The 25,950-nt window shown below is 39.8% G+C and overlaps 1 protein-coding gene across 2 annotated transcripts; it reads right to left on the bottom strand.

Annotated features, from left to right (window-relative positions):
* Positions 1-123: 123 nt before the first annotated feature.
* sacs (sacsin molecular chaperone) lies at positions 124-25,579 on the bottom strand. 2 transcript variants are annotated; one of them, XM_055028958.1, is made up of 12 exons: positions 25,089-25,579; positions 22,712-22,785; positions 22,388-22,496; positions 21,083-21,233; positions 19,419-19,509; positions 19,260-19,345; positions 18,368-18,479; positions 18,049-18,195; positions 16,064-17,549; positions 14,542-14,633; positions 13,516-13,542; positions 124-13,021 (listed from the first exon to the last, which is right to left on the bottom strand). In XM_055028958.1, exons 3-12 carry the CDS (start codon positions 22,408-22,410, stop codon positions 1,470-1,472), a joined length of 13,767 nt encoding a protein of 4,588 aa, XP_054884933.1. In that variant the 5' UTR covers positions 22,411-22,496; positions 22,712-22,785; positions 25,089-25,579; the 3' UTR covers positions 124-1,469. The 2 variants fall into 2 exon arrangements, with proteins under 2 accessions (XP_054884933.1, XP_054884934.1); XM_055028959.1 differs by lacking the exon at positions 13,516-13,542.
* Between the last annotated feature and the right edge of the window lie 371 nt (positions 25,580-25,950).

The following is a 25,950-nucleotide window of genomic DNA, read 5'->3' as shown; positions in this document are numbered from 1 at the left end:
AGCAAGAAGTATTACACTTTTATGCAATATTCAAATTTTAGTGATGTATTTACAGATACAGTAAAAAAAAAATGCATTGTAGAAAAAATGTTGCAGCAATGAGAGGGGAGACCCAGGTGTGGATGTTTTTTACTTTTTATTACGAAAAAAATAATAATCTGACCATTGGCTTGATCTTCTGCAGCTTTGGGAGATGCAGGTAACACACATCAGTGTTTTTTTATGGCCTGTTATGACACGATTCTCTTATCTAAATTGAAATTACTATGTACTAAATTGCACTAACTGCAGTATTTTGCTAAATGATTTATCTCAATGTGGGAATGCAAATTTTAATGGGAATTTATTAGGCCTTGTGGCACTGACCACATTTGACACTCAAGGTTCATTCAATGTGATGATGTCAGAGTTACCTGAAACTTGAGATGAAATAAGCAAACAGATATCAAGCAAAAGATTTCAGATTGCATTTCATTGCAAATGACTTCCAAAGTATGTGATCAGTATTTAGCATATTTGTAAAATCAGACTGGTAAAGCAAAAAATACACACAAGAACAGCCAATTGATGCTGTAATGTTCCTTAAACCAGAACAGTTCACATCACAAAAAAATATAGACATGGTTGTAAATTAGAAATATTACAAGTCACATTTGGGCCCACCTCATAACACCTAAATTCATATGGCTCTTTGACACAGCATTAATGTGCTCAAACATTTGCTCACCAGCTTTGAAAAGAGGAACATGAAGTCAACATGATGCAAAACATTTCAGGGATTTCGAAGAAGAAAAAGGGTTACTGCATAAATTAAATCAAAGGGTTTCTCTTCACAGTTGGATTTTCCCAAGTTGCCCCAAGCACTGATGCTACATGAGTGAAAATACAAGTGAGTTTCCAAAAGTGCTTCTTCCATAACAAAATGGCTGACAATGTTACAAGAAATGTACAACTTTTACAGAAATTATATGAAAACAATCAGGAAAGTACAAAAACAGAACAATTACAAACATGATTGCGTTTTCTGGGCTAGTAGATCTTTTGAAAGTAGGACACACTGTATGAGAGCAGTCATTGTATATAACAGGGTATAGATACTTTCTAGTAAGCACATCTTTTAAGTACACTGAATTAGTTTTCTATAGCAAGAAAATATATTCTTTTATTTTTATAAAAGATAAAGTAAAAAAGCTGCATTTTTTTTTAATCTAAGAGTAAATATAGTCAGTTTGGGGACTTTGGTAAACAAAACATATTGCTGAGGCATAGCTATGTACAGCCTATGCACATATATGGGCCAACAAGGTATGGGAGCCATGTATTTATTCTCTTTGCATGTCCCACTTTCACAGATAGAAACTGCATTTTGCAGAAGCTGCCAGCGGATTCTTTGTGATGTCTTTTGCATACAGCCATATGGGTTCTTGGTTTCACTGAGAATATCTGCAGACTTTTATTAAGCAATGTTATCATATTTTATGCTGCACAAATGTTTCAAGCTTTATGATAATTCTTGCAGTACATTCCATCACCCTCATTGCCACCTCAGATGTATATCTATCATTGGGAATCTGTGGGAATGGCAGGAGATCAGGGTAACGGGTCCTCAGACTGTCCACGCCATATCCCTCCAAGATCTGAACATCATTTGCAAGGCCTTTCAATTGGGAGCCGTACTCCTCCACTTTCTGAGCAAGAGCAGTTGGTTTAACATCTTTGTCAGACTTTCCTCTGACTGCATAGTCAGCAGCTATTAGGGCAAGCTTTGTGGCCAAGTAGCACTTGAAACAAACCCATTCATTAGCATTTTTATGAAGATCATTGCGAGCAGCAGAGTAATTTGCTCTGGCCTGTCTCAGCCACCTGCGGGCTTCCACAGGGTTTCCAACTGTTTTAAAGGTTGGGGGTACAAAGAAACGATGGGAGTGTGAAGACCCTGCATAGTTAGTGTAATGTTCCCTGAACTGTTGTCTTTCCGACTTGTGACTGGTTGCTTCCTGGTTCCACGATGAATAATACCTTTGATATGAGAATTTCTCTGACTGGAAGCGGGTTGATGATGTGGAGAAGGTTCTCCTGGAAGTTCTGTCTGCATTTTGGTGATCAGCCACAGACTGTTTCTCCATGCGATTGATTTCATTTTGCAGGTGCTTGAACACTTCTGTTGCAATGTCCAGATTCTCTGCATTTTTGTCTGGATGCCACTTAAGGTACAACCGGCGGATTATCTTTTTTCTTTCTGTCTCTGGAAGCTTCCAGGCTTGTTCGACGACTGAGGTCACTTCTTTCAGAATCTCAGGTAATGCGTGAAGTTTAATCTTTTTGGGAGACTGTTTCTGAGGAGGAGGTCTAAGGTTTTCTTTTCCAGAAAAGACAGGAGGCATCATTCGTAGACCAGAGGATCGACTCTCTGGGCTTGTAGGGGTTTGCGGGGAATTAGTATCTCGGATATGGGTGCTTTCGTCTTGTCTTGAAAACTTGTACAAGTCGAGGGAACTCACTATTTTGTACTCACTGTAACCAATATCAATCTGGAAGCATTTTCCAAGGAAACTTGTATTTTCTTCCTCCTCTCTTTCTACCTCTTGAACGATGATGGCATAGGTGTAGGTGGGCTGATAGGCACCATATATGTCTCCTCCTTCAGAGTCCACAAGATAGCCCACATATTCCCCTGGATAGAATACATTCATTGGATCCATGAGCAATGTGTGGTGTATCTCAGCAGGAATTGGAGTTCCAGGGAGGGGTAGCTCAAGTTTTGAGGGTTCTGTTGAGTCATACTTGACACCAAGGTTGTCTAGTTTTTCAGTGATTCTGTAAATATCGTTGCAGCCTAGCATGGCAATCAAATATGATGTGTCAGAGATCAAATTGTCTGTTGCAGATTTCAATGTCATGGCTAATGCCAGAAGAAAGTTTATGTCTTTACTGTCTGAATGCTGGATGTAGAGATGAATTACAGATGATCCATACCTCTTCAAGAAAGCTAGTGTTTCACTGCGACTGTGTGGGATGGGACTGCATCCTTTCACTCTTAAAGTTGTCTGCAGTTTTTCAAAACAGGACACTTTGAGTCCCTCACAAAGTGCTTTGCACAGACGTATGGCTTTTTCTTCATTCACAAGGTACGCATTATCATTCTCATGCTTCATTATCCTAATCAAACCAGTGATAAACTGCTCTGAGGACAGCAAAAGCTGAAGGCGACCTTGCAGGGAACAAAGAGCACCAAATTGACACATTTTTGGAGAATCCTCATCAAGCTGCTCCTCGAGAATGCTACTCAGTAGTCTCGGCCTTAGTTTTTGTGGAAGTAGCATAATAAGCTTTGTGTGGAAAGCATGGTCTTTCCCCAGATAACACTGGCTCATGTCCACAAGCATTTGAACCCCAACGTTACCTTGAATTCGGCTTTTGTAGTGTGGGGCATCATCAAACACCAGGGTATTGGATTTTGCAAGTCTCCCATCATGGCTTGGCAAGTAAAATATCAAATCTCTGAGGCTCTCAAGGTCTTTGCGAATTTCCTGTGGATCATTGTGAAGGGACTTGAACAATCCAGAGACCACCCTTTTCACAGTTCTCATTTCATTTGGGTCAAGCTGCTTTCCTTCAGAACTCCTGTAAATTCTCCACAGCACCTCAACATATTGTTTGGTTGACACAACATCCTCTGTGCCAAGAAGCTTAAACAACTGATGAAAGGTGCCTAGTTCCAAAGGTAATTTATACAAGTAGGGCTTGAAGTCAGATTCATTATCTAAATTGATGACCACTTCCTCAGGTTTCAGTAATTTCCAACCATCTTCAACCATGACAAATGTCACCCCACGTAGCAGGTAATGGAAATCTCGTTTGTCCGCACTGAGGAATTCATATGTGGACCTCAAAACTTTATTTCTTGTTTTCACCATTTCATCATCTGGACTTGATATGTTGCAAATGTTCTTGCAGTTGCTTATGACTTTCTCCAAAGGTGGGTCCAAGTTGACACCCAACATGTTTAGAACTTGGTCAAGCTGTTCCTGTCCACCAAGACCACTGTCATCCTGTTCCTTTATGCTTGAAGGTGTAGCTTTCTCAGGTAGGATTGGGCAGGATGTCCACAGCAAGTGTATTATATCTGTTTGTTTGAACTTTGGGTTTACTTGAGATCCACTGAAACGTATCAGAGGCACTGTGCCACTCATCTCTTGATACTGAGTATGAAGTTTAATGAGTTCTTTGGGAGCTCTTTCTGGACACAGAAATGGTATCATTGACAGTTCCTTCAGAAAGGTACCCTGAAAGAGGTCAACTCTTTCGTTAAAGATATGATTCAAAAGTACATCGACAACAATTTGCACTTTTTCTTTGGTCCAACTTTCAGTCTGGGCTTTGATGCTGATCTCTTTTGCAAACTGGAGGACTTGTTGCTGTGAGACCTCATGCTTCAGACCAATATTTCTCAGAAATGTTATCCATGAAGTCAATAACAGTGCACCATTCTTAGGTTTTGTCACTTGCTCTATTTTCCTAAAAAAGTCATTCGGAATGAAAGACTTTGCAGGTAACATAACTTCAAACACCTTTACGGTCTGATCGTAGAAAAATTTGGCTGGTCTGAGTCTGTTTGAATAGTCGTAAATGAACAACAGCCCCTGTAATTTATCATAAAGCTGATCCTTCATTTTGCAGCCTTCTTCCATTGACATGAGTCTCTCCTTCAAATAAACAATGTGTTCAACTTTGGCATCATAGGAGAGACTGTCAAACTTTGGCAGAAGATGATGGAAGTAAATTTCAAGGTCATCGATTGGTATGCAGCCAAGGAAAGCATACAGTTCTTTAAGCTGTGGACTGTCAGAAAGAAAGGCAAATGAAGATGTTTGAGTCCATTTGTCTATGTCTGCACTTGGCATGCTTTTCTCAAGAACATAATTTGCAGCATAGTTTGCAATGCTGATGTATCTTCCACTAACTGACTTAAAACATGGGAGGAGTTTCAGACTCTGTGCATCTTGTTGAGAAAGGTTAGGTAGGTGGCAGTTGAAATACAACAGAAGAGCTTCAAAGTCCCTGTCAGTCAGGTTGGCTGTTTTGAATGCAGATGTCTGAATCATGTACTCCAGAGCTTTCAAAATGCTTGATGGATTTTCAATGTTGGCTGTGTGTTGTGCCAGGAAAGGAATGATATGACTCTCCTTGACACCGATTTTGTTCACTGCAAGCTGGATACATCCTGCTTTCATTAGAGTGTGAAAGACTTTGTCATTTTGGCCCTGTGGAAATATGGCAATGTTTATCAGACTAAGAGGTAGGAGTGCATCATGATCTGGGATGACGAGCTTTTCTCTGGCCATGAATTTGATTCCAGGTAGTAAAGCCCAATCTTTCAGTGTGTCAAGTACTGTTTCAAAGCTGGGTTTGATGTCTGACTGATCTTCCTTTACAGCTACATTCTCACTGATGAAGCTCCATGTGTTCTTTAGCCAGGATTCACTAGGAAATGAATCTTTCCACTTTACAGGGATCTTTGTTCGATACTCTCTCGGTAGAACAGACCCCAGAAGGTCACTGAAACTGCTGATGTCAAAGGGTTTTGCAACTCCTGCTTTTGACAGGACGTTGCTGTACCTCATGTACAATGTGTTCATAAACAAATCTTTCTTAGATGATATAAGTTCATGATGAGCTGTCAAAAACTTTGGTCTCTTCGAGTCAAACACTTGAAGAGTATTCTCCATAGTTATCAACAGTGGCAAGCCATCAATTTTGACCTCATCCACTTCTATGTCTTTGAAACAGTAGTCAACCAGGAGCTTCAAGTTATGAACCACCTTGAAGGTAGACTGTGGGAGGCGGCAAGGGAGTTTTCCAACATGGCAAGATGTGTCAGGCGATGAAAAAGTGTGCAGAAATTGGCGAACATCACTTGGTGTTACATATGTGACTGGAATCCCTGCATCCTCCAGACAGAGGTAGAGGTTTGCTGTTTCATCACAACTATGAACCAGGTTAAACCCAATGTCAAGAAGCAAGGTTTTCAGCCTGTAGACATTTTCAGCCACAGACTTCCTTGAGGTTAAGTTATACTCTGTGTTTTTCAAGTGTTGAAGCTCATCCTGAAGCAGATTATCAAAGAAGGCTCTGCTTTTGTTTGCAGTGGATGTATTCACCCATGAGATATAAATGACAGAGTGCATTTCAGAGTTGTCCATCTGGGCTGATCTTACAACAGGAAGCAAACGCTTCAGATCAGCATGGATACAGTTGTATACTGCTTTCACCAAGCAATACCAGTCTGCCTGAATGTCAAGTCTGTTGGCTGGGAAAAAAAAGAGGTATTTCCGCAACGTGTCTTTAACAACATGAAGAGGTGTTCCCTGTAGTATACTCATGGTGGGATCAGGACCTGGAAAGTATCTGCGCTTCAGCTGAATCAGCAGCTCAACATATGCAGGAGCTATAAGTGATGTCATCAAATTGTTATTCCAATCACTTCTTACCCCTACACCATTGTCATCTCTCCATAGATTTCTTCTAGCTGAGTCTAGGGCAAAATGTCCATTGACATGAAAAGGCAAACCAGTTTCCAGTGAAAGGGGCAAGAAGCAAAAGGCTCTGTGGGGTTTTTTATAGTTGTGGCTTACACATGCTGCCACACCTCCACGTGGAAACAAAGTTATGTCTTCATTTTTGTGAGCTGAAACCACACTTTTGGAGACATTTTCAATGTCTGGAAAGCCAGATCTGTTGCAGATCATCCATGAGGTCATGCTTCCATCAGTGTCCTCTATATCCATCGAGTAGGTTATCTGTTGGACTGGAATAGCAGCGAGCTGCTTCTTCTTAGTAACACTGTCAATGACAGAGGCATGAAATTGTTTGCGTTTTAGTCGATCACCATCTGTTATTTTGGCTGTGACAGAATAGAGCACTTTTAGTTCACCAGATGCATGATCTATTTGACAAACTGATATTTTCTCCATGTGGTTGAGAAACATAAGAAGCTCTGCACCATCTGTTTTCAGCTTGTCTAGGAGGTTTTGCACCATTCTATCAGATGCAGGGACAGAACTGATCTCTGATGTTTTTGCCATCTCTATGGATCGGATGGGGAATCTGAACATTGTGCTCCGTTCTAACTTAAAATGAGTTCCCAAATACAGATTTAGAACATCTGAAAACTGGGATCTGAAGTCAGAGTCCAAGTCTCTGAACATCCTACCAGGACTTACAGATGTAGCTCCTGGTGCAAACTGTGCATGTGGATCAAAGATGCAGAGAATGTCATTGTTTGAGATAAAGGATGGACAGTCAGTTATGTGATAAACAGAGTTGAATCCAATTCCATATTGACCAGTTTTTCCTGGATTGGCCTCTTTTGTTCCTCTTCCAAGGTTCTGAATACCTCGGACATCATCCTCTGTGAATGGTTGATTGTTGTACACACAGAGGGCAGGGCCTTGCATCGGGATCCATTTATCATCAAATATTCTGTCAGTGGGGTGTGTCCTTGGGTCAAATACAAAATAGATTTCTGTGGCTTTGGCATCATCTGCATTTTGAAGCAGCTCTTTCAGCATTTCCTTCTCTGATGGATAGGCATTGAGAATGCTTTTAATCCTGCTAGTGAGTTTTTCTTTCTGTCCAAACTCACTGCCAAGTGGATTGAAGCAGACGTTAGAGGCATATCTCTCGAGTGCTTTGTGACGTTTTGGGATTGCTCCAAGCTTCACAGCAACCTCTCTTGGAATGTCAGCGTGACAGTATTTCACAGAGGAATCTCTGACTTTGATCCAAGGGCAGTCATTGTAACATAATGACTTTGATGGTTGCAGTGTTAGATTGCAGTCTGGTAACAAAATCCCACCATAATTTGCTTGGCAAAACTCTTGGTTTTTGTCTCGAATTAGACTCCAGATTCCTTCACTAATGATTCTGCGGCATAACTGGAAGTTTTCCTCTGTTAGTGTCCTTCGTCCACACTCTTGCCTCACAGTTTCAAGAACAGCAGAGAAATCTTCAACAGTAAAGCTGGGCTGCACACCAACATTTTCAAAGAGCTCTCGACAGCTGTTTCTGTATTTGTTTGGAAGCTGATAAAGATGGGGAGCTGCATCAAAATTCAGGTGGAATGCAACTTTGGACGGACTGACATATGTGTTCTCCACCAAAATGGAGTTAAATGCTTTTAGGTCTCCACTTATTTTACCTCTTACATTTTCATCCTGCAGCATTTCCTCATGAAGGTATTTGTAGCAGGCGTTTGTTATATTTTCCTGATACAATGTCACACCATCAAAAGACTGAGAAAGTTCCTTTAGTTGACTGATGACCAACTCAACAGGGGGCTTCCTTATTAGACCAAGACCATCTTTCACAGCCAATGACATTGCACCACACCCTTTAAAGGATGGTGAATTCTCATTCAGAATTGGCTTCATTAGGCAAACTGTATCCTGATGTTCAGTTGTGTAAAGCTCTCTAGGAGAGAACATTGTGGTTGGGGAAAAGCTGTTCCCATGCCATGGTAAAGAGAAGCCTGCAGGTCTTGTCAGAAATGGAAGGAACTTGATACCTTGCAAATTCTCCAGGTACTCAGTTGCAACTGGATCTCTCATCCTTAGTTTCTCATCAATGAGATTCAGTAGTATACTGCTACGAAAGCATGCGGCTGTGTGATCATTTTCATTAAGCTCAATGACAGAATGAGCACGCTCAGTGATGTCCTCCCAGCATAGATCATCTTTCACCATGCCCAGCTGCACTAGTTTAACTAAACAGACTGGATTTACATAGTCTTTGGAGGTTCCTTCAGGAAATCTTCCATCATCAGCAATGTAGAGTTTAGCAACTCTTCCCTCTGGATGGATGAGTTTGGAGGGTAAGACTAGTTCACTTTTGGGGCCAGAGCAAGGAATGCAAGGAGTGACCCTAAGAATTGATTCAAAGTCTTCAAGTTTCTCATTTAGGACATAATGCATCAGGGGATCTCTGAGCTCTTTGTCAAGCTCCTGAATGTGAGGAAAAAATACTTCTGAAAAGAACTGCTTCTCTGTCAGGGTATTTTCCATTAACTTCCCTCTACATCCAGCATCATCAAATCCTTCCTTTACCCAGTCAGGGAGCTCAACGGCACAGAGGTTTTGTGAGCCACTCTTTCTGAGGTATTTTAGAAATATCTTGAAAGCAGCAGGGCCAATGTCTGGCCTACAAAGTAAGGTGTCATCAAGGAATCTGATGTATTTGATGGACACCCATGTTTTTCCATCTGAAAAGACCTTGGCCTGATCGCTGTCACCGCCTTTGGCTATTTCTTGGTAAATGCCCTGGCTGATCAGCACAAAGTCATCATGTACCTGACTTGGATCTGGCCATGCTGAATAGTAGCTGTACTCGAGAAGTTCTCCACTTTCAGCCAGTGACCGCAGCATTGAGAGGGCTGCTAAGTAGGCCTGGACAATGACGTGCCTCATGAACACAGAGTTCCACTGTCCTTTGGTATCGGTCTTCCAGATCTCTTTGCGATTGGAAGTGACAGCAAAGCAGCCATTGATGTGAACTGGCAGGCCTGTTTTGATTCTGAGAGGCAAGTAGCAAAACACCTCTCCAATTGGTGTTGAATTTGTTTTCACAGTCCATTTGCGATTCTCTTCCTCTGAGAGGAGAACAGCAACTCCTCCACAAGGCACCAGTCCAAGTCTTTTTCCACTGTCACTAAGGGAAAATTTGAGGGCTTCACTCACATCCATGCATGAACAGATGAGCCAGTTGGTGACCTCGATTGCTTTTTGGGGCATTTCATCTGTCAGCCTCCGAGTTTGGACACCTTTAGCCGCCATCTCAAAGTACTGGTTGGGATCTTCCTCTGGACCTCGGAACAATGGAGAGTGCAAGTCCACAATGCGTTTGAAGACATTGTGAAACTCCTCCACCACAACACGAATGATGCAGCCAGATTTAGGAACATCAGCAGGAACCCTGTTGGTGCTTGCTACTTTCTTCATAACCTTTGCTGCAGATTTTAGGATGCTCAAGGGTCCATATGAGGCTTTGCTTGACCACACACTTTTGTTAATAGCTACCACATCTTGTGCTGCTGCTGGGTTTGGTTCCTCATATTTCAGGTATTTCAACACCATACATCCAACATGCTGAGTGAAGAGAATGAACCTATGGCCACATATGCTGAACTCATCAACCAGGGAATAAATATCTGTGGTGTTGTAGTACAGACTACTGATTTCACTGGATGAGGCCTCTTGCTCTGTTCTGAATGGAAGTCTGAAAAGAGTACCATTGTATTTGTATGGTGAGTCTTGAGCTAAAGGCAGCTGGCAGTTAAAAACATTAAGGAATGGTTTGAATTGATTGGGAAATTTTCTTAGCCTCTTTTGTTGTTTGCTCCAATTGATTTTGATCCCTGGATTGGACCGGTCTCGAATGTGTTTGCTAATGTGATTGATATTGGGATCAAACATGATCATGAATTCCCTGCTCATTATGATGGGGATATCAGTGATGTGATAAACTGAGTTAAAACCCAAGCCAAACTTGCCAACTTTATCCGCTTCACATCTTTTCACTGACCCACCGAGCCGTGTGATGTTCAAAAAGTCTGTGTCTGTAAATACAGCACTGTTGAAAGACCACAGAGAAGGCCCATGGCAAACGATCATGCCAGGGTCGAGGAGATTTTCTCGAATGTCATTGTTTTTTCTCATGTCAATAAGAAAACTGCACTCTGTTGCACTGGCATCATCAGCATTCTGGAGGAGCTCCTTAAAGATATCTGCTACGGATGGATATTCCTCCAAGATATTTTTTATTCTCACTGTTAGAGGTTCTTGCTGGCCTGACTGTTCAAAGCCAAGATTCTCTGGGTTTATCAACCTTGTGCTCAAACATGGCACCTTCAACCATTCAGCAGTTTTCATTGGGATGTCATCATGGACCAATATAATAGGTTCTGAGGCATCTTCGAGTAAGTCATTTAAATCGTCGACCTTGATGTCACAGTAGGTGCATTCATGAATGGGTTTCATAACTAATTTGCTGGGGTTCTTGTAACAAAAGATAGGCACTTGCATATTAGTGTCCACTGGAATCTGATTATTGTAGAGCCATCTGAGGATGTTGATCAAGAGCAGAATATTGTGTTTACTTTCCTCCTTGCTAATCTCTGCTTCACATCTTTTTTGGATTGTGGCAATGACATCAAACACATGGGTTGGAACAACTTCTTCAACAGAACCACAAAACTTGAAGAGCTTATGAAATTTTCTCATTGTTTTTGGCAGTGAGTAGAGGTAAGGCTGCAGGTCTAGATCGGGGAGGGGTTTTAAGACGGTATTGCCTGGTGATGTGAATGTCTTTCCAGTCCACACCCAATCAAAAGGCAAGGATTTCATTGCTTCTCTCGCATCCTCAAGATGAGCTTGCATAAATCCATAAATCTCAAATAGAATCTGCTGAAACTGGTACCAATCCTCAGTGGTAAATGCTTGGGATTTATGCCAGTCATTCACAGCTTTCAAGTGCTGTAATACCTGATCCACTTGTGGCTCTATTGTAAGTTTCAGAGCCTTCTTGAAACCTGCAGAGGTGTGTTCAACCAGTGGTACTGAAGATCCCACAAGCACTGCATGGCATATTTCACACATCTCAGACAGAGAGCAGATATTGAGTGTATCTCCAATCCAAGCAAGAGAATTTGGGTAAGTTAGAGGTCTTTCTTTACAGACAGGTACCCATTTTAGTTGAAGCAACGAGGCCTGGATATCAGCTGATTTTATCAACTTGGTTTGTTTATTAAGAATTTGCAAGAGTGTTTTTGCCTTTGTGGTTATTGAGTCCCATTCAGGCTCCTCACTGCTTTGCAACTCCTCTATCTTCTTTGCCACTTTGAGAACATCTTTTTCACTGACCTGCACCTCATTTCTAAGCCCTAGTTGTCGAAGTGAATGGAGAATGTCAGGAGATTTGGTAAATGTACTTGTGGGAAACCGTGTTTTCTCCTCCTTGTAGAACAAATGCTGTAAAATCTCTAGTTCAGGGTCAAAAAGATCTGAGGCTTTTACAGACCTTCCACATGACAACTCAATAAATTTAAGAGCAGAAAGCCATCCAATCACAGATGAGTTTTCGTTCTTTAAAAATCCCAGATGCTTAAGAGCCCAAAGCATGATCTGGGTAGTTTCATCTTTTGAATAGAAGCCCTTGTCAATGTCCCGAATAATCATCTTCAGACATTCTGTTGTTTTGACTTGTTCCACGTTGAGCATCTTGATGAGACGGATTGATTCCTCATCATGGCAGGCCACAAGATTTTCTGACAGTTTCACATCTGGAGGGTACTTTGCTCTGAGATGTAAAGCTTTTGCACCTCTCATTGATGTAAATGATGAGGTACCTTCAGAATAGGGCCCCACCTTTTCAAAGATAGAGAGATCCAATAATGTATGTCTTTCCTTCTCAGTGATGTCAGACAGACCTGCGAGAAATTTTCTGAGCACAATTTTCTCTTCCACTGAGAAAGACGAGACTTGGCTAGACAACCGCTGTGTTGGTAGTCTAGTTAGAATTTCCAAAAACGTACCAGGAGAGCAAGGATGGATGTAGCACTTAAGCTTAGGGTGCTGCAAACACGAGTCCAGTTTTTTTATGACAACACCTCCAAGCTTTTCCAGAATGTCCAAAAGGATTTCAGAAACCGGAGCCTCATCATTCTCCACATGAATTATGGGTGACGGGGTTTTGAGACGAAGAAGCTTAATTGTGATCCTGCTGTCCTCAAGGGGCACAAGAGGGATCAAAGGCATGTCTTCAAATGTGTTTAAGTCATCAGCAAAATTGATGTAGAGATGTTTCCAAACCATTTTCAACCATGAAATTGTGGGATGCTTTAGTTCTTTGTTTCCAGGTTCCCACTCTACACTGAAGTCTCTTGTTGGCCAGGCTGTAGAGAGTATCTCCTTGATGAGTCGAGCTGATCGTTCTGGATTCAACACTTGTAGCTGAGTACAGGGTCTTCCTGTTAAAATGAGAACAACAGTGGACTCAGTGTCAAATATTACCTTAGATAATGTTCATTGTTGAACATTATCAACAATGTTCAACAATGTTAGTTAGTTTCTAAAAGTGAGCAACACTTGACAATCATTTTCACAATGAAAAAGCATTTTAATTAAAATTATGTATTAACAATATTTAAGATGCAAAAGTAATGTGATCCAGGCAAACAAGCTTCCACAATTCACTTTATAGCAGCATACTGTCTGAGCAGAAAATTGTTCAAACTGACTTGAAACATGCAAATCACAAAACCAGTTTTAAAATAAAGTAATATGTGAATCCTACATTGGTCTAATTGATCATAGAAAAAGTTTTGACAGAAGAAAAAAAAACGAAGAGAATAATGTGCGAGTTGTTTATTTTTCTCTTCATATAGGCGAGTTAATTGTCTGCAGCCACACATTAGTTTTGGTTAATTATAAGAAGATATATAGCACCCTCTGTAATACCTACCTGAACACCCCCAAAGAAACTGCTGCACTGTAATTTAAATGACATATTATTGGAAGATGTACATGACTCTATCTCACTGGATGAAAAATTATCATTAAAAGCTATATGTTAATTATATGTGTAAATGTGAGGATCTGATGTTCTAAGGGACATCAGAAAAATAATACTTAAGTTAAATGATATAAACAACAATAATACAATTATTTACAATGAAGCACCAAAAATAGGTAAAAAATGCTACGTCTGGCCTCTAATGGTGTATTTCTGTTCTGATATTCTATGTATATTTTGATTTGACAGATACTCTGCATTTTATTTTTTCTGGCTCATGGACTAGATGTCCAGGTTATTGTGAATCGATATGCTTTAGTCATGGGCCAGAATGAGATTATATCACTTTTTCAAAGTTTCAAAGTCTTGCACAAAACTTAAAAACAAATATATCTAAAAAGATTTCATGTCTTTTCTTTAAAGCAGAAAAGCAAAAAGTATTCCTACTACTGCTAAAATAATGCAAACATATTGATTATAAATAAATACAGAATCTGCTCACCATCTACGAAACTTTGTTGTTTTGTTGTCACTTTAAAGTGATTTTTGCTGTCCTATCCTTTTAAATAGTAACACCAGAAATAAAAAAAGGTAATACTGGCTGGTGAACTAGTCTTGCTATGTTCGGGCAAGAAACAAAATCCAGAAGCCTTTTTTCTGGGTTGAAGAAGCGCTCCAGTCATCACTACATGCCTAATGTTTGTGCAAGACTGTCTGTTCTCTTTACTGTCATCTACACCTGGATTATCTGGCAGAAATGTAGCAGATTTAATGCACTGCTGGCACAACTGCAGAGTAAGATAAAAAAAAATGGCCTAATGAACATCATGGTAACAATTCGCACAATCATCACAGTACAAACCCATAAATCACATAAACTAGCCACTGTTGGATTAAGGATGCATAGATATAAACATAAAATATTTACAGCATGTTATATAGATGACCTGTAAAAAAATGTTGGTGTGTTACTACCTCTGCTTTTGGCAGCCTTCTTTAAGCTGTCCATCACTGAAGGCTTCATAGTTTCCAGTAAAAACCGATGCTCCAGTCCTGGATAGAGAGACCTTAAAATAAAGCAAAGGAAATTCGAAATGTAGTAAACAAAGGAGTAGTCAACACCACTTGAAACTTTCAGTAAAAATCTTTGCTGTTTGCATGTACATATAACAGAAACAAATATAAATGTCACTGCTTATTAATAAATCAGATTAATCTTTTACTGTTTTAGGCAAGTAGAATTATCAAAATTATTTCATTTTTGTCTAATCCCTGAACAATTAACTAAAAATACATTATGATTATTACATTGTTAAGCAATGTCAGGTGATGTTAGAAGATGAAATTATGATTTTGCATGAATATGATGGATTAACATTTGAGTTAAATGGAGGAACCTTATCACTAATCAAGATCTCAAGCATATTTTCTTTCTTGTGTGATTTTTAAAAAAATCAAATAAAATCAGTAAGGAGAAGAGTAGATCTCTGCAAACTTGGACCGTCCTTGGATATAAATTCCAGATGGCCCAAAGTGACACATTCAACTGTATAAACAACATGCAAGATTAAACACAATGGGAAAGGTTTCTGCGTTCCAGAGATGAACAGGTTTGGTGTGAAATGCGTTTATCAACCTCAGTACAAAAGCAAAAGATCTTATTAAGATGCTGTCTGAAGTTGGTAACACTGCCATTATTCTGTACTGACATGGTCTGAAAGGCCTTTTGGCAAGAAGGAAGCCATCACTTTAAAAGATATGTAAAAAAAAAAAAAAAAAAAAGCCAGATTACAGTTTGCAAATGCCCACAAGGACAAAGACTTTAATATTTGTTGACATTTCCTAAAGTCTGTTAATGTAAGTTCAAAGTAAGACTTTTTTTTTTACTACAATAAACATCTTTACTTTTGGAACACCAACTAGTGTGGAAGTATGATGGGTGTAATGTGTCAGATTGGATCAAGTCACTTTACTAAATAGATAAGAGGTAAAGGAGGAAACATTATGAAAGGAAGTTAAGACATAGGCATGTGTAGTCTTAGAGTGGTAATCAGAAAGTCCTGAGTTATAAAAAATCATTGGGAAGAGCTCATGCAAAATTGTCTGAAAAGCTTGTGAAAGGAAACCCAAAGTGTTTGATCCAAATCACAAAATGTAAAGCAAGTTGTAACTGCTGAAAAGATTTTTCTGGCACTTATCAAATACAATATGCTGTACAATATGCCAACAGTAGTTTCATCTGTATATTTGGGATCAAGAATAAGCTACATCAGGTGAGTATATAACCATTTGTAAAACCTGTCATCGTTTTAGAATCTTGTAAACATTCATACCATGGATAAAGATAAGTGCCATCAAATTAAAAACAGACTAATTTCTGTTTAGATAAACTGCTAGACTTATTTTTTCTGACAAAATAGTTTTGCCATTTTTTACAGTGACCCTTTACAAGAGGTTAAATCTCTTGATCTATTGGTTGTTTATCCAGCCATTTTACCTGGGGAATGCCTCAGATGTGATGTAAATGGCGTCTTTTTCACTGACAGAAGATGAAAATGATGTAAATGTTTCATTCTGGAGTGGCAGAAGCTCAAGCCCTATGAGATCACTGTAGTTGGCATCACTGAGAGCAAACTCCAGCAGCAGTAGCTTCTCCTCTGAGGGACCTTTGTGTTTGCTCTTCCTGATAGTTTGCCGCAGTAAAGAAGGAGTAACTTTCTTCACCTCAGTAGACTCAGTCAAATAGGAAGCCAAAGCAAAGTCCACTGCAGCTGGCACCCTTGCTATCTGCATTCCTGAGCTTTGGAGGTAGTTGATGACCGTTTCTGAAATATCATTGTCAGTGTCGAGCTCTGAGAATGCAGCCTGCTCCACTCCAACCCAGCTCTCACTGAGAGAATAGATCACTCGCTGCTGCAGTAGTTCATGAAAGAGGGGCTGGAGAATGGGCGTCCAGCGGGACTTGACCTGTTTAGGGTCTGGCCATGCCCTGTATGTTCCTCTTGGGGACAAAGGAAAGTCTTGGTCCTTTTTTGTCTGCACCCTCTTTATAGCATCCACAATGAGAGTGAAATAAGCCTTCGGGATGACAGTTATTATAAGCAGCTCATTCCACAATGCAGATGGATCCCTCCACTGGTCCACTTCTCGCCACTTGATGCTCCTCCGGTTGTCGGTGAGACCGAAAAAGCCGCTGACATGAACCGGAAGCCCTGTCTCACTCTCCTCACCCGGTGGGAGAGGGAGGAAGCAGAAAGCTCGTCCTGAGAAACCAGATGTGGCACCTCCGTCCTCTTTGTTTATGACAGTTAGAGGCAAGGCAATGCCAATTGTTGGCATGAACTTCAAATCGTCCGCCAGAGAGTCCAACTCAGCACACATCCCTCTGCCTCCAACTCCATTACAAACCAGCCATGTGGTCCTCTGAGTCTCTTTAGATGTCTCATCTTGAGTCTCTATGTGAAGTTGGTAAGTGACACATGTGATGATGGAGCTGGGAACACCATTACTGTAGCTGTCCACTGCTTGACACAGTGTCTTCAGTGCATTTGGTCTTTCTAATTTATCATCGGGTTTTTCTGTTGCTCTAACCTCAAACAACACTCGTTCTGTCCCATCACACTCTCGGACATGCAATGAGATCTTCTGGACACTCTTCAAGAAGAGGAGAACTGTGTCTGCATCGGCTTTGAAAGATTCAAACAGCTCCAACACCTTTTCTTTGTTGTAAATATTCCCACTGAGCTGGGAAGGTTTCACACGAAGTGGGAAGCGGAACAGAGTTCCTGGAAAGCTGCCATCCCGGATGGTATTCTCCGAAATCCCAAATATGTGAGTGTAAGGTGCAAACTGATCACCAAGCTCTGTGATCTCCTTTATGTCCGTCTTCAGATTCCAACACTGCCCAGACTCCTGCATGCCGAAAAGGGTCTGATGGGGATCCAGCATGGCAATCTGATCCCCACTGAAGATACTGGGAACATCTGGAACATAAGAATAAAGAACAAACTTAAAAAATGGAAAGTACATATTTGCAACTTTATGAATGAGATCTTAAACTTTGATACAGTAAAAATATGTAAGGACTTAATTGCTAACATTATTTGCTTTGCCAAATCAATGTATTCTATCTGAATACATGAGAGACAAACAAAGTTGTGATCCTTGATCTTTATTATGTTTTTTGATGTATACTGAAATTAATATTATCACAAAAAAGGGCTGAACAAAAATGCACATTACACTATGTTCTTGACTAAACACCCAAATAACATCATAATTACCATTGTCTGATTGGTCAGTAGAAGATTTTCACTAGGAAATATTTGATTTATTCCTATACACTCTATAAGGAAATATAGTATAATATTGTAATTCATCCAAGAAAACAGTTTATTCTAAACTAATTTTGTCTTTTGCCTACAAAGTAGGAAGCATTTGGAAATATAAGTTATATTCCTTCATTTTCCAGCAAACTCTCACCTGTAATATGATACACAGAATTGAAGCCGATACCAAATCGTCCAACTTTCAGCGGGTCATCTCTCTTTCTGCTTCTTGCAATCTCCTGAATCCCATTCCAGTCCTCGACAGTGAACACAGCATCATTGTAGACGTACAGCGCTGTCCCTGCAGGTTACAGCATAAATGAACTCAGGAGCTTTAGAAACTCCAATGTTTGCATGAAAGATTGCAGTGCATTATTTTAAAAGTAAGAAAAGAATTCACTTTATTAGTAGTGGATTATCTGCGAAAACAGTCAGACTCCACTGCTAAGTTCACTTCACCAGTAACTGCTAACCTTGATGCTGAGCCATGTCAGGTGACCACAGTGACTCCACGCCGTACTCCGTCTCATCGTATAAGAACTTCACTTCAGTGGCTCCTGCATCCTCTGCATTTTGAATCAGCTCCTTCAAGATGAAGCAGAGAAGCAATGAGAAACATTGAACAAAGGAACATTAGAGTGAAATGAGCTTTTTTAGCACTGCTTTTAACCAAAAAGCTTTGCAGTTAAAAAAATAAATAATTAGAGTGGATGACTCCACTTAGGACATCAAGCCTTAATATTTGGTAATGTTCCTATATTTCACAATAAAGCTTGCGGGAAGAAATTAAACCCAAACAAGAACAACCTTCTTTCTTTTTCCTCACGACTGACAGTTTGTGTCGTTATAAATATTTTGAAAGTAAAGCACCTATTTTTAACAAAGTCTTTTAGTCAAAGTTAACCCATCGCTATCATGCCTGTAATTAACGGGCAGACGGGGCAGTAGACTCATTAGCTGAAAGACTGAGATAGAACTACACAGCAAGTCACTCGTTACTCAGTAAAGAAACACTCTGAATAGATCTGGTGTGAAATAAACAATGCCTATGTGTGTATGTCTGTAAACTCCAAAAAGGTACGATGTTGTAGGAGGAGTCTGAGTCCTCTTGACAAAAAGAGGATACACAAAAGTGATATTAAAAGAATGTAGGTTTTTATTTTTTAAATGCAGGATCTTATATTCCCACTGAACATGGTTTCAAATTAGAAGTTGAGTTCTTTAGTCTGAGATTATGCTACTGCAATAAACGTGTTTATTTAGGTCTATTTGCTTTTTTTTTTTTTTCGGGGATGTCAACAAGTGTAAAAGTTGCATAAAAATGCAGAAGTAACCCAAAGAGTTTAAGACATAAACTCCACTCACCTTCAGAATCTGCCCCCCTTCAGGGTATCTTCTGAGAATGTCCTTCAAAAACTCCACCAGTGGAGGTGTAGTTTGGCCAAATCTCCCTGAAACAGACCATACTGTATGGGCTGCACAAAGGTAATGTTAATGGTAGAGATTAAAATATTTCAACTTTACCTCCTCCTCTAAGGCCTCGACCCTCCAGGGTCATAGACACTTCTGGGCTTCCTGCAGGGACCAAGCTGCCAATTTGCACTCTATCATCGAGCTATAAAAGACAAAAACACTTTAATATACAAAACTAATTCAACTATAATGTTGGAAGAGAATGACAGATGTAACATCTAAAAGATATTGTGAAAAACAATAGTTAATGTAACAATAATACATTTAGATCAAACTCATTTATTTAAATGCAAATAATTAGTATAGACAGTGCGAGAAGTAAGACTGATTAATACTTTGACAACTAAAGAGACACTATGCCACAGTTACAGATGAACCATTCCCAGTGATAACTGCAAACTGAGTGATTAATAATCTTTTCCCAATGCGTCTTTCAGAATCAATGCAGCAGCATGGCAGAAAGTCAGTATGAGGGCCCGATGCTGCAGCTGAGCGTGGCTGTTCAAGGTGACACTGCTAGTCGCTGCACTCAGCATTCTTTAGCTAGAATGTGCTATAAGGCAAACCCAGCTGCACACAGAAGAAGTCCTCCATCAGCAACCTTATCATGGTGTTTAAGGGCTGATGCATAATGGTTATAGTAAGCATGCAAATAGCTACAATGTTTGAAGAAGTTGTTTTAATCTCAGAAATGCCCACCTAGTTAAAATTAATAAAGAAGCAATTAAATGGAAAACTATCAAATAACTTTAAGCAGATGGTCCTTGCAAATATAATGAAAAATTGTGATTTACTGATTTAAGAATAGATAAAAATTTCAAAAAAAGACTGTTTTATATCATTTGAAAGCATCCACAGATGGGAAGAATAATGCCTCCTTTTAGCTTCTTCTAAGTAGAAAATCCCTCTTTGATTAAGTAGAGCTTCTGGCATATCTTCTCCATTAGACTTCCCAATTTTTAATAACATTAGCAGAAGCAGCAAAACAACATAAATTATACACCTATACTTAGTTGGCACAATATCCTTGTTTCCTCATAAGGAATGCTTACCATGGAAGCCGACATTAAGTCTAGATTTGGTAAGAAATAATACATGAAATAAAGTCTGGTCATAGCAGGTAGGTGGGGTTCAAAGCTTTTCTTTTTACTTTTTAAATTGGAAGGACGAACGAACACTAAAGCATCAATTCATATGCACCTGGTGCTTTCGATCAGTCTAGATTTGTTGTTAGTTGCAGTTGTAATAGGAAATTCATTGAGTGCACTTTCAAAACACCTTCACCAGAGTAACACAAAAAAATTATTCATCAAAAAAGCAACAGTTTCATAAAATGAACTAAATTCACTAGTGAAGATGGATATATTTAATGGCTGTGCAGCTTATACATTTTTGCTTCTCGTTCTCCAAATTCAGCAGATTTTTCAGTCAACAGTTGGCAATCGATCAATAGATAAAGATCCATGCTGACCTTTGCCATTTTCTGATTAGAGATAAGCTCAATAACACTAAGAGAACTCAATTAGTGAAAAGTAGGAACAACAAATTATACCTTGGGGAAAAATCTCAAGAAGACACTTCGAACAATGGAAGATGTTTGCAGCGTATGCAAATGTCAGAGCATCTGTGCTGCAGCTACAGCAAAGATGTGTGTCCTGAATGGTGCAACAGTCTTTTTATAATAATGCCATTCAGGTAGAAACGAAGCCACTCACTATCCTCCCATTGTGAAGGAGACGCTGCTCTTTGACCGGCAGGTTGGTTTCCTCGTACAGCAGTTGTTTGACATCTTGGATGGATGTGAAGGGGGACAACTGGTAGGACCTCGGGCCGATGCACTCATGACTAACTGTCACCCAAGGCACCCTGGAAACAACAAACACAGATAAAAGCCCCTGACATGACTAAAAGGGCTTGAATTATCTGAATCAATTTTGACTTCAATGCTGTCCACAAAGCAGACGATGAATTGGATGTCAAAAACAGGGCAAAATGAGTTGCCTGATATGATCCCCCTCAGTGGAGGATGTGAGTCTTAGTTACAATCAATATTGATTAAACCTAAAAGGTTGGAAGAAACATGAGCATGGTACCCATCTGTTACTGGCATTTCTAGTGTTTATATATGGTGTAGAGGACAAAAGAATTCACTTTTTTCACTCTACATTGTGATTGGAAGCAAAGGGTCCAATCCAAAGTAGTACTTAACAGTCAACTAAAATTAAATATGTAACTTTAAAATGTCCTTCCAAATAAAAGTATGAAATGTGAATGCCTTTATTTTTAGCATACTCTCCTCCCAGAGACTTAAGATAAAAATTGAATACAGTCAAGTGCACAACTGCAATCTGTTCACAGACTATTTTTAAAAACATTTTTAAAACATAGCAGCCGTGATTTTTCTTTAGATGCTCCATAATAAAGGGGCTTGAAAAGCATCATAGTCCTTCTCAGTAATTCTGCAGTACTTTCAGCTGGTCTATAACAAAACTATGAAAATAACATTGTGGGTGTAACCTAACAAAATGCTCAAGGGGTGGGAATACAAGGCACTGTAAGAAAGTTGTTTCTGCACACATTGTACCTATGATTTATTTTTCTACTTTTTTATTAATGCTAGACCATTGTGCTGCAGAACATTTTACACATGCACCGGTTGCTGTATTACTCAAGGGTGGGTGTTTAATAAAAGTAAATATTCTTGCTTGTCCAGCAGCAGGCCACAGGACCTATGCAGTCAAGTGCACAGTGGTGCATTCACTGGATGAGAGTGGGTGTGGCAGCTGCTTCAACAGAGGATGGTTCTCATCCTCCTGTGCTTAAACTAAACCCTCTACACATATAAAGATGAAACCACACAAGTATGATTTTCACCAGTTTAAGGTAGTGGATGTTAGTTTAAGGTAGTGGATGTTACCCTTGAAGAAAAAAAGACACGCTGTCAATCTTCTCGTCACGTTCAGAGCATCCACTGCATGCAATATGCTTCATAATGGCAGGGATGTTTTTCTTGAACTCACCACGGGTCTGGACAGTTTGCCATGTCGTTGCTGTTTTCTGTCCCGGCTCGGACACTTTCATTGGACTATCTTCTCCGCCGGGCGCAGGGATACAGCACCGGGAAAACGGCTGCGGTGAGGCGAGAAAACCGTTATTTACAGCAACGACGCTCTGCGTTCAAAACAGCGCCACAAAACACACATGACAGGCTTTCTTTGGAGACGTCGAGTTAATTAAAGGAACGCTTGTGAAACATTTAACAGTCGGAGACACGGAGTTGTTTGTCAGCGGCATAATGCCGGTGTTGTGTTGAGCCCCTCTTTATCCCAACAAACCCCACTCACTTGTTTCTGTCCTCTGAGCGCCGTTTGCGGTTCTTCTCCCGAGCTGCTTGCACATGTGAAAGCACCACGACTTCCTGGAAACAACAGCAACAATAGCAGGCGGCATAGTTAATTCCCCTTCGGTAACACCGTAACTCCTTCAAAGGCCATGTTCTAATAATAATGAATTACACAGCGCGGCTGAGAGCAGAAACACCGGAGAGGAGGCAAGAGGATTCACCCCCCAGTCACTTCCGCATCGTCTCTAATCCTCCCAGGTTCGTGAGGATGTTACCGCTAAACCGAGTCTGATTCATTTCTCTGGGTTTCTTCTGTATTGTCTCGTTCACTTGCGGCATAACTTCAGTTTAATGATCAACATTTATTTTCCTATTCCTTTGAATACTTGGATAATGACAACATAGGATTCTTTTTTAACACTGTCCAATTCTTAGGCCTAGTTTCACCCTAAACATAGTAACAATGAAGATAATTTGAGGCTAAATGTTGTAAAAATGAATGTTTTGGGAAAATCAATGAAGATTTGAGAGCTCCAAACTTTTAATTTTGTGAAGGGTTTTTGTTCTTCCGTACCATCTGCCAACTGAAAATCTAGATGCTGGAGAACATGTATAGATGCTTGGAAATTCAAATCTGTTGTCATTTAGTTTTACACATGGAACAATAAATCAAGACTGCATTTACTTGGATTTGGAATAGTTTGTATAATTAACAAGTAGATAAAAACACAAAGCATGCTATTATAAAAGTAAAGCAAAGTGTCCTAACAGATTGTGTTGCAGAAAACTGTGTGACATAGTTGTGCTCTTTATGTTGTGTCATGTCCTTCTGGCAGCATTTGAAATGGTTGATGGACTTCCTAATTTTTAATAACATTAGCAGAAGCGTACGTGAGAAGTTTCTGACAATAGTCAGAGCTCATTTCTCTGTCGCAGATCCCGGACAGAGCATAAACACTCCAGTGACGACACTCTGCTGAGCTGAGAGGTAACATCAGCTCGCTCATTTCACAGCTCAGGGGACAATCAAAGAGAGGTAGGCTGGCTTTAAATGCAAACACAGACAGAATACACAATGGTTTGTAGGCATAGCTGCTTAAAATCGAAAACGGAGGATTGACAAACTTATAAAAGCCAACTTAATCTGCACTAAAAGTATCACAAATAATTTTTTTTTGTAGCTGTTTTCCAATTTCCAATCCATAATTTGTAGAACTTAAGTTCTAAAGGTTTATCAGTTAAGCAATTCTTGCAAATAATGATAATGAAAAAAAAAAATTATTGGGTGGCCACTTGGTGGTTTCGAGACCAAGTTTGAGACTCACTGAAAATCATCATTATGATTTTATCAAGGGCCAAAAGTCCTGGTCCAAATTACTCTTTTTCTTTTAAAGACAGACAAAGGCTCACATGTGTCCTCTCTGAACATAACAGCCAGCATTGCTGTTTTAAACGTTTTGGTTCAATTGTAAGTAATAGACATATGTGCTAAGTCATGTCTATAAAAATGTAAATGTAAAGAAAAGCTAATATCAGAATGAGGATCTGAACCCCTCCTGAGTAATCTGTAATGTGAATACCAGTATATGCTATTGCTGCTTTATCAATCATTTAACACCCAAATTTTAGCCTGCTGTGGAGTCATATCAGCTGTAGATTGTAATACAGGGAAACTATTAGGAAACTAATCTAAAATTGTTCTATTTAAAAAATTATAAGCTGCATTTTTTCCCCAAATTTTTTTACCCCCTTTTACTAAATTCTGTACTTTTAAATCACAATGTCTCTTATTTATGCAAAGTAATGCTGGACATTGCATGCTGTGGATGGAGTTTCTCAGGTTGCTGCATGCTGGGAGTTGTAGGCAATAAACAGGGTTCAGTCGCTGGAGCACTGCAGTCAAAAAGATGCGCACACCAAGTTTGTAGCTGAGAGCCAGTGAGTGAAAGGTGTGCCTGTTCTCTTCATGACGCACTTTTAAAATACGGATTGAGTCCTTTTTTTTCTTTTTTTTTTTTCTTCCTTTTTATCATTGCCTAAACTCTGCATCACATGAACACAAAATCCACATATTTTCTTTAGCTTGGTCCGTCGGTGGCATCTGTTATCAGTGCGCATTTATGTGCGCACTGACAGCGCACATAGATGTTTTATTATTATCATTATGAATTATGAACACACAGCAGGGATATCATGGATCAAATAATCAGATCTGCAGTAAAAAAAAAAAAAAGTGACATCATGACATGAAAGTGAAACGCCAGTCGGCTCACATTGACATCAGCTCCAGAGGACGCCTGGTCTGCTGTATGAGTGGTGCTTTTCAAAACGCTGCGGTACAAATGGGAAATAGTGAAATAGCCTACGCCAAAACTTACCAGAGTGCACGATTTCAGTCTCCAGGGTATTTTCTGGAGGACCCTCCCCAATACTCAGACGTATTTCCCATTAATTATTGATCGTACATCTGTGCGTTGCCGTTTGATCCGGCAATATCCCGAGCAAAGTCACCGTCTGGTGTCCAAACCTCCCAGCTGATCTCGGTGCCGCATTGGAAAGAGAGACGGATGCTCACAGCCAAGGTAGGCGGCAGCATCAGCACCGCATCTCTGTCCTGCTTCCTGCGCCGCGGATGAGGTCACGAGTTCCTGCTGAGGAACGCAGAAAGTATCCCGACATTTGACCGGAAACTGGCGGAGAACCTCGTTTAAAGTGGAGTTTCCAAGAGTCGTGGACTCGATCGCTGCACACTGCAGGTTTTTATCTCACGGGTCCCTTAAAGAGACAGTTTCTCACTGTCTCTTTGAGGGACACGCCACGCCAGCGCATCAATAGATTAATAGATCAATTTGAAGAGATTAAAGACTGCAAATTGATGAGGAAAGAAACAAAACGGATAAAAACAAATTTTGATCAAATGTTCAATTGTAAATAATAATAGATATATTATTGAATATGTTTTGGTGAAACACAATGTAGCATTACCTAGTTGCATTTATTTATTTTTCATTACTTATTAACATGTTTGCAGTCTGCTTTTTACATTACATTCAATTTTAAAAAAAATACAAATAACTTACTTATTGCGATGATATGAACATATTGAAAGAAAACTGTGGTACCCGGCTGCTTTTACACGTCAACACAGGTAGGTGGCGACAAAAGGAAAGCTGTTACCTTCTGACTCGAGTCGAAAAACTTTGATTGTAGTTCCTCTCTTTCAACGCTAGATGGCTCATG

The sequence above is a fragment of the Poeciliopsis prolifica genome, unplaced genomic scaffold (genome assembly GCF_027474105.1).
Source record: "Poeciliopsis prolifica strain line A6 unplaced genomic scaffold, Auburn_PproV2 SCAFFOLD004, whole genome shotgun sequence".
NCBI classification, from domain to species: Eukaryota; Metazoa; Chordata; class Actinopteri; order Cyprinodontiformes; family Poeciliidae; genus Poeciliopsis; species Poeciliopsis prolifica.
The sequence above is the reverse complement of the archived record's forward strand: the minus strand, read 5'-3'. Positions and strand labels throughout refer to the sequence as shown.

Excerpts from the sequence above, each read along its gene's own strand:
- sacs (XM_055028958.1), bottom strand. The coding sequence starts at position 22,410 with ATGGCAAACTGTCCAGACCCGTG. Across the intron at positions 21,234-22,387 it reads GCAAACTGTCCAGACCCGTG|GGTGCCTTGGGTGACAGTTA; the intron begins GTGAGTTCAAGA and ends TGTTGTTTCCAG. Across the intron at positions 14,634-16,063 it reads ACATCTGAGGCATTCCCCAG|GTCTCTCTATCCAGGACTGG; the intron begins GTAAAATGGCTG and ends CTTTATTTTAAG.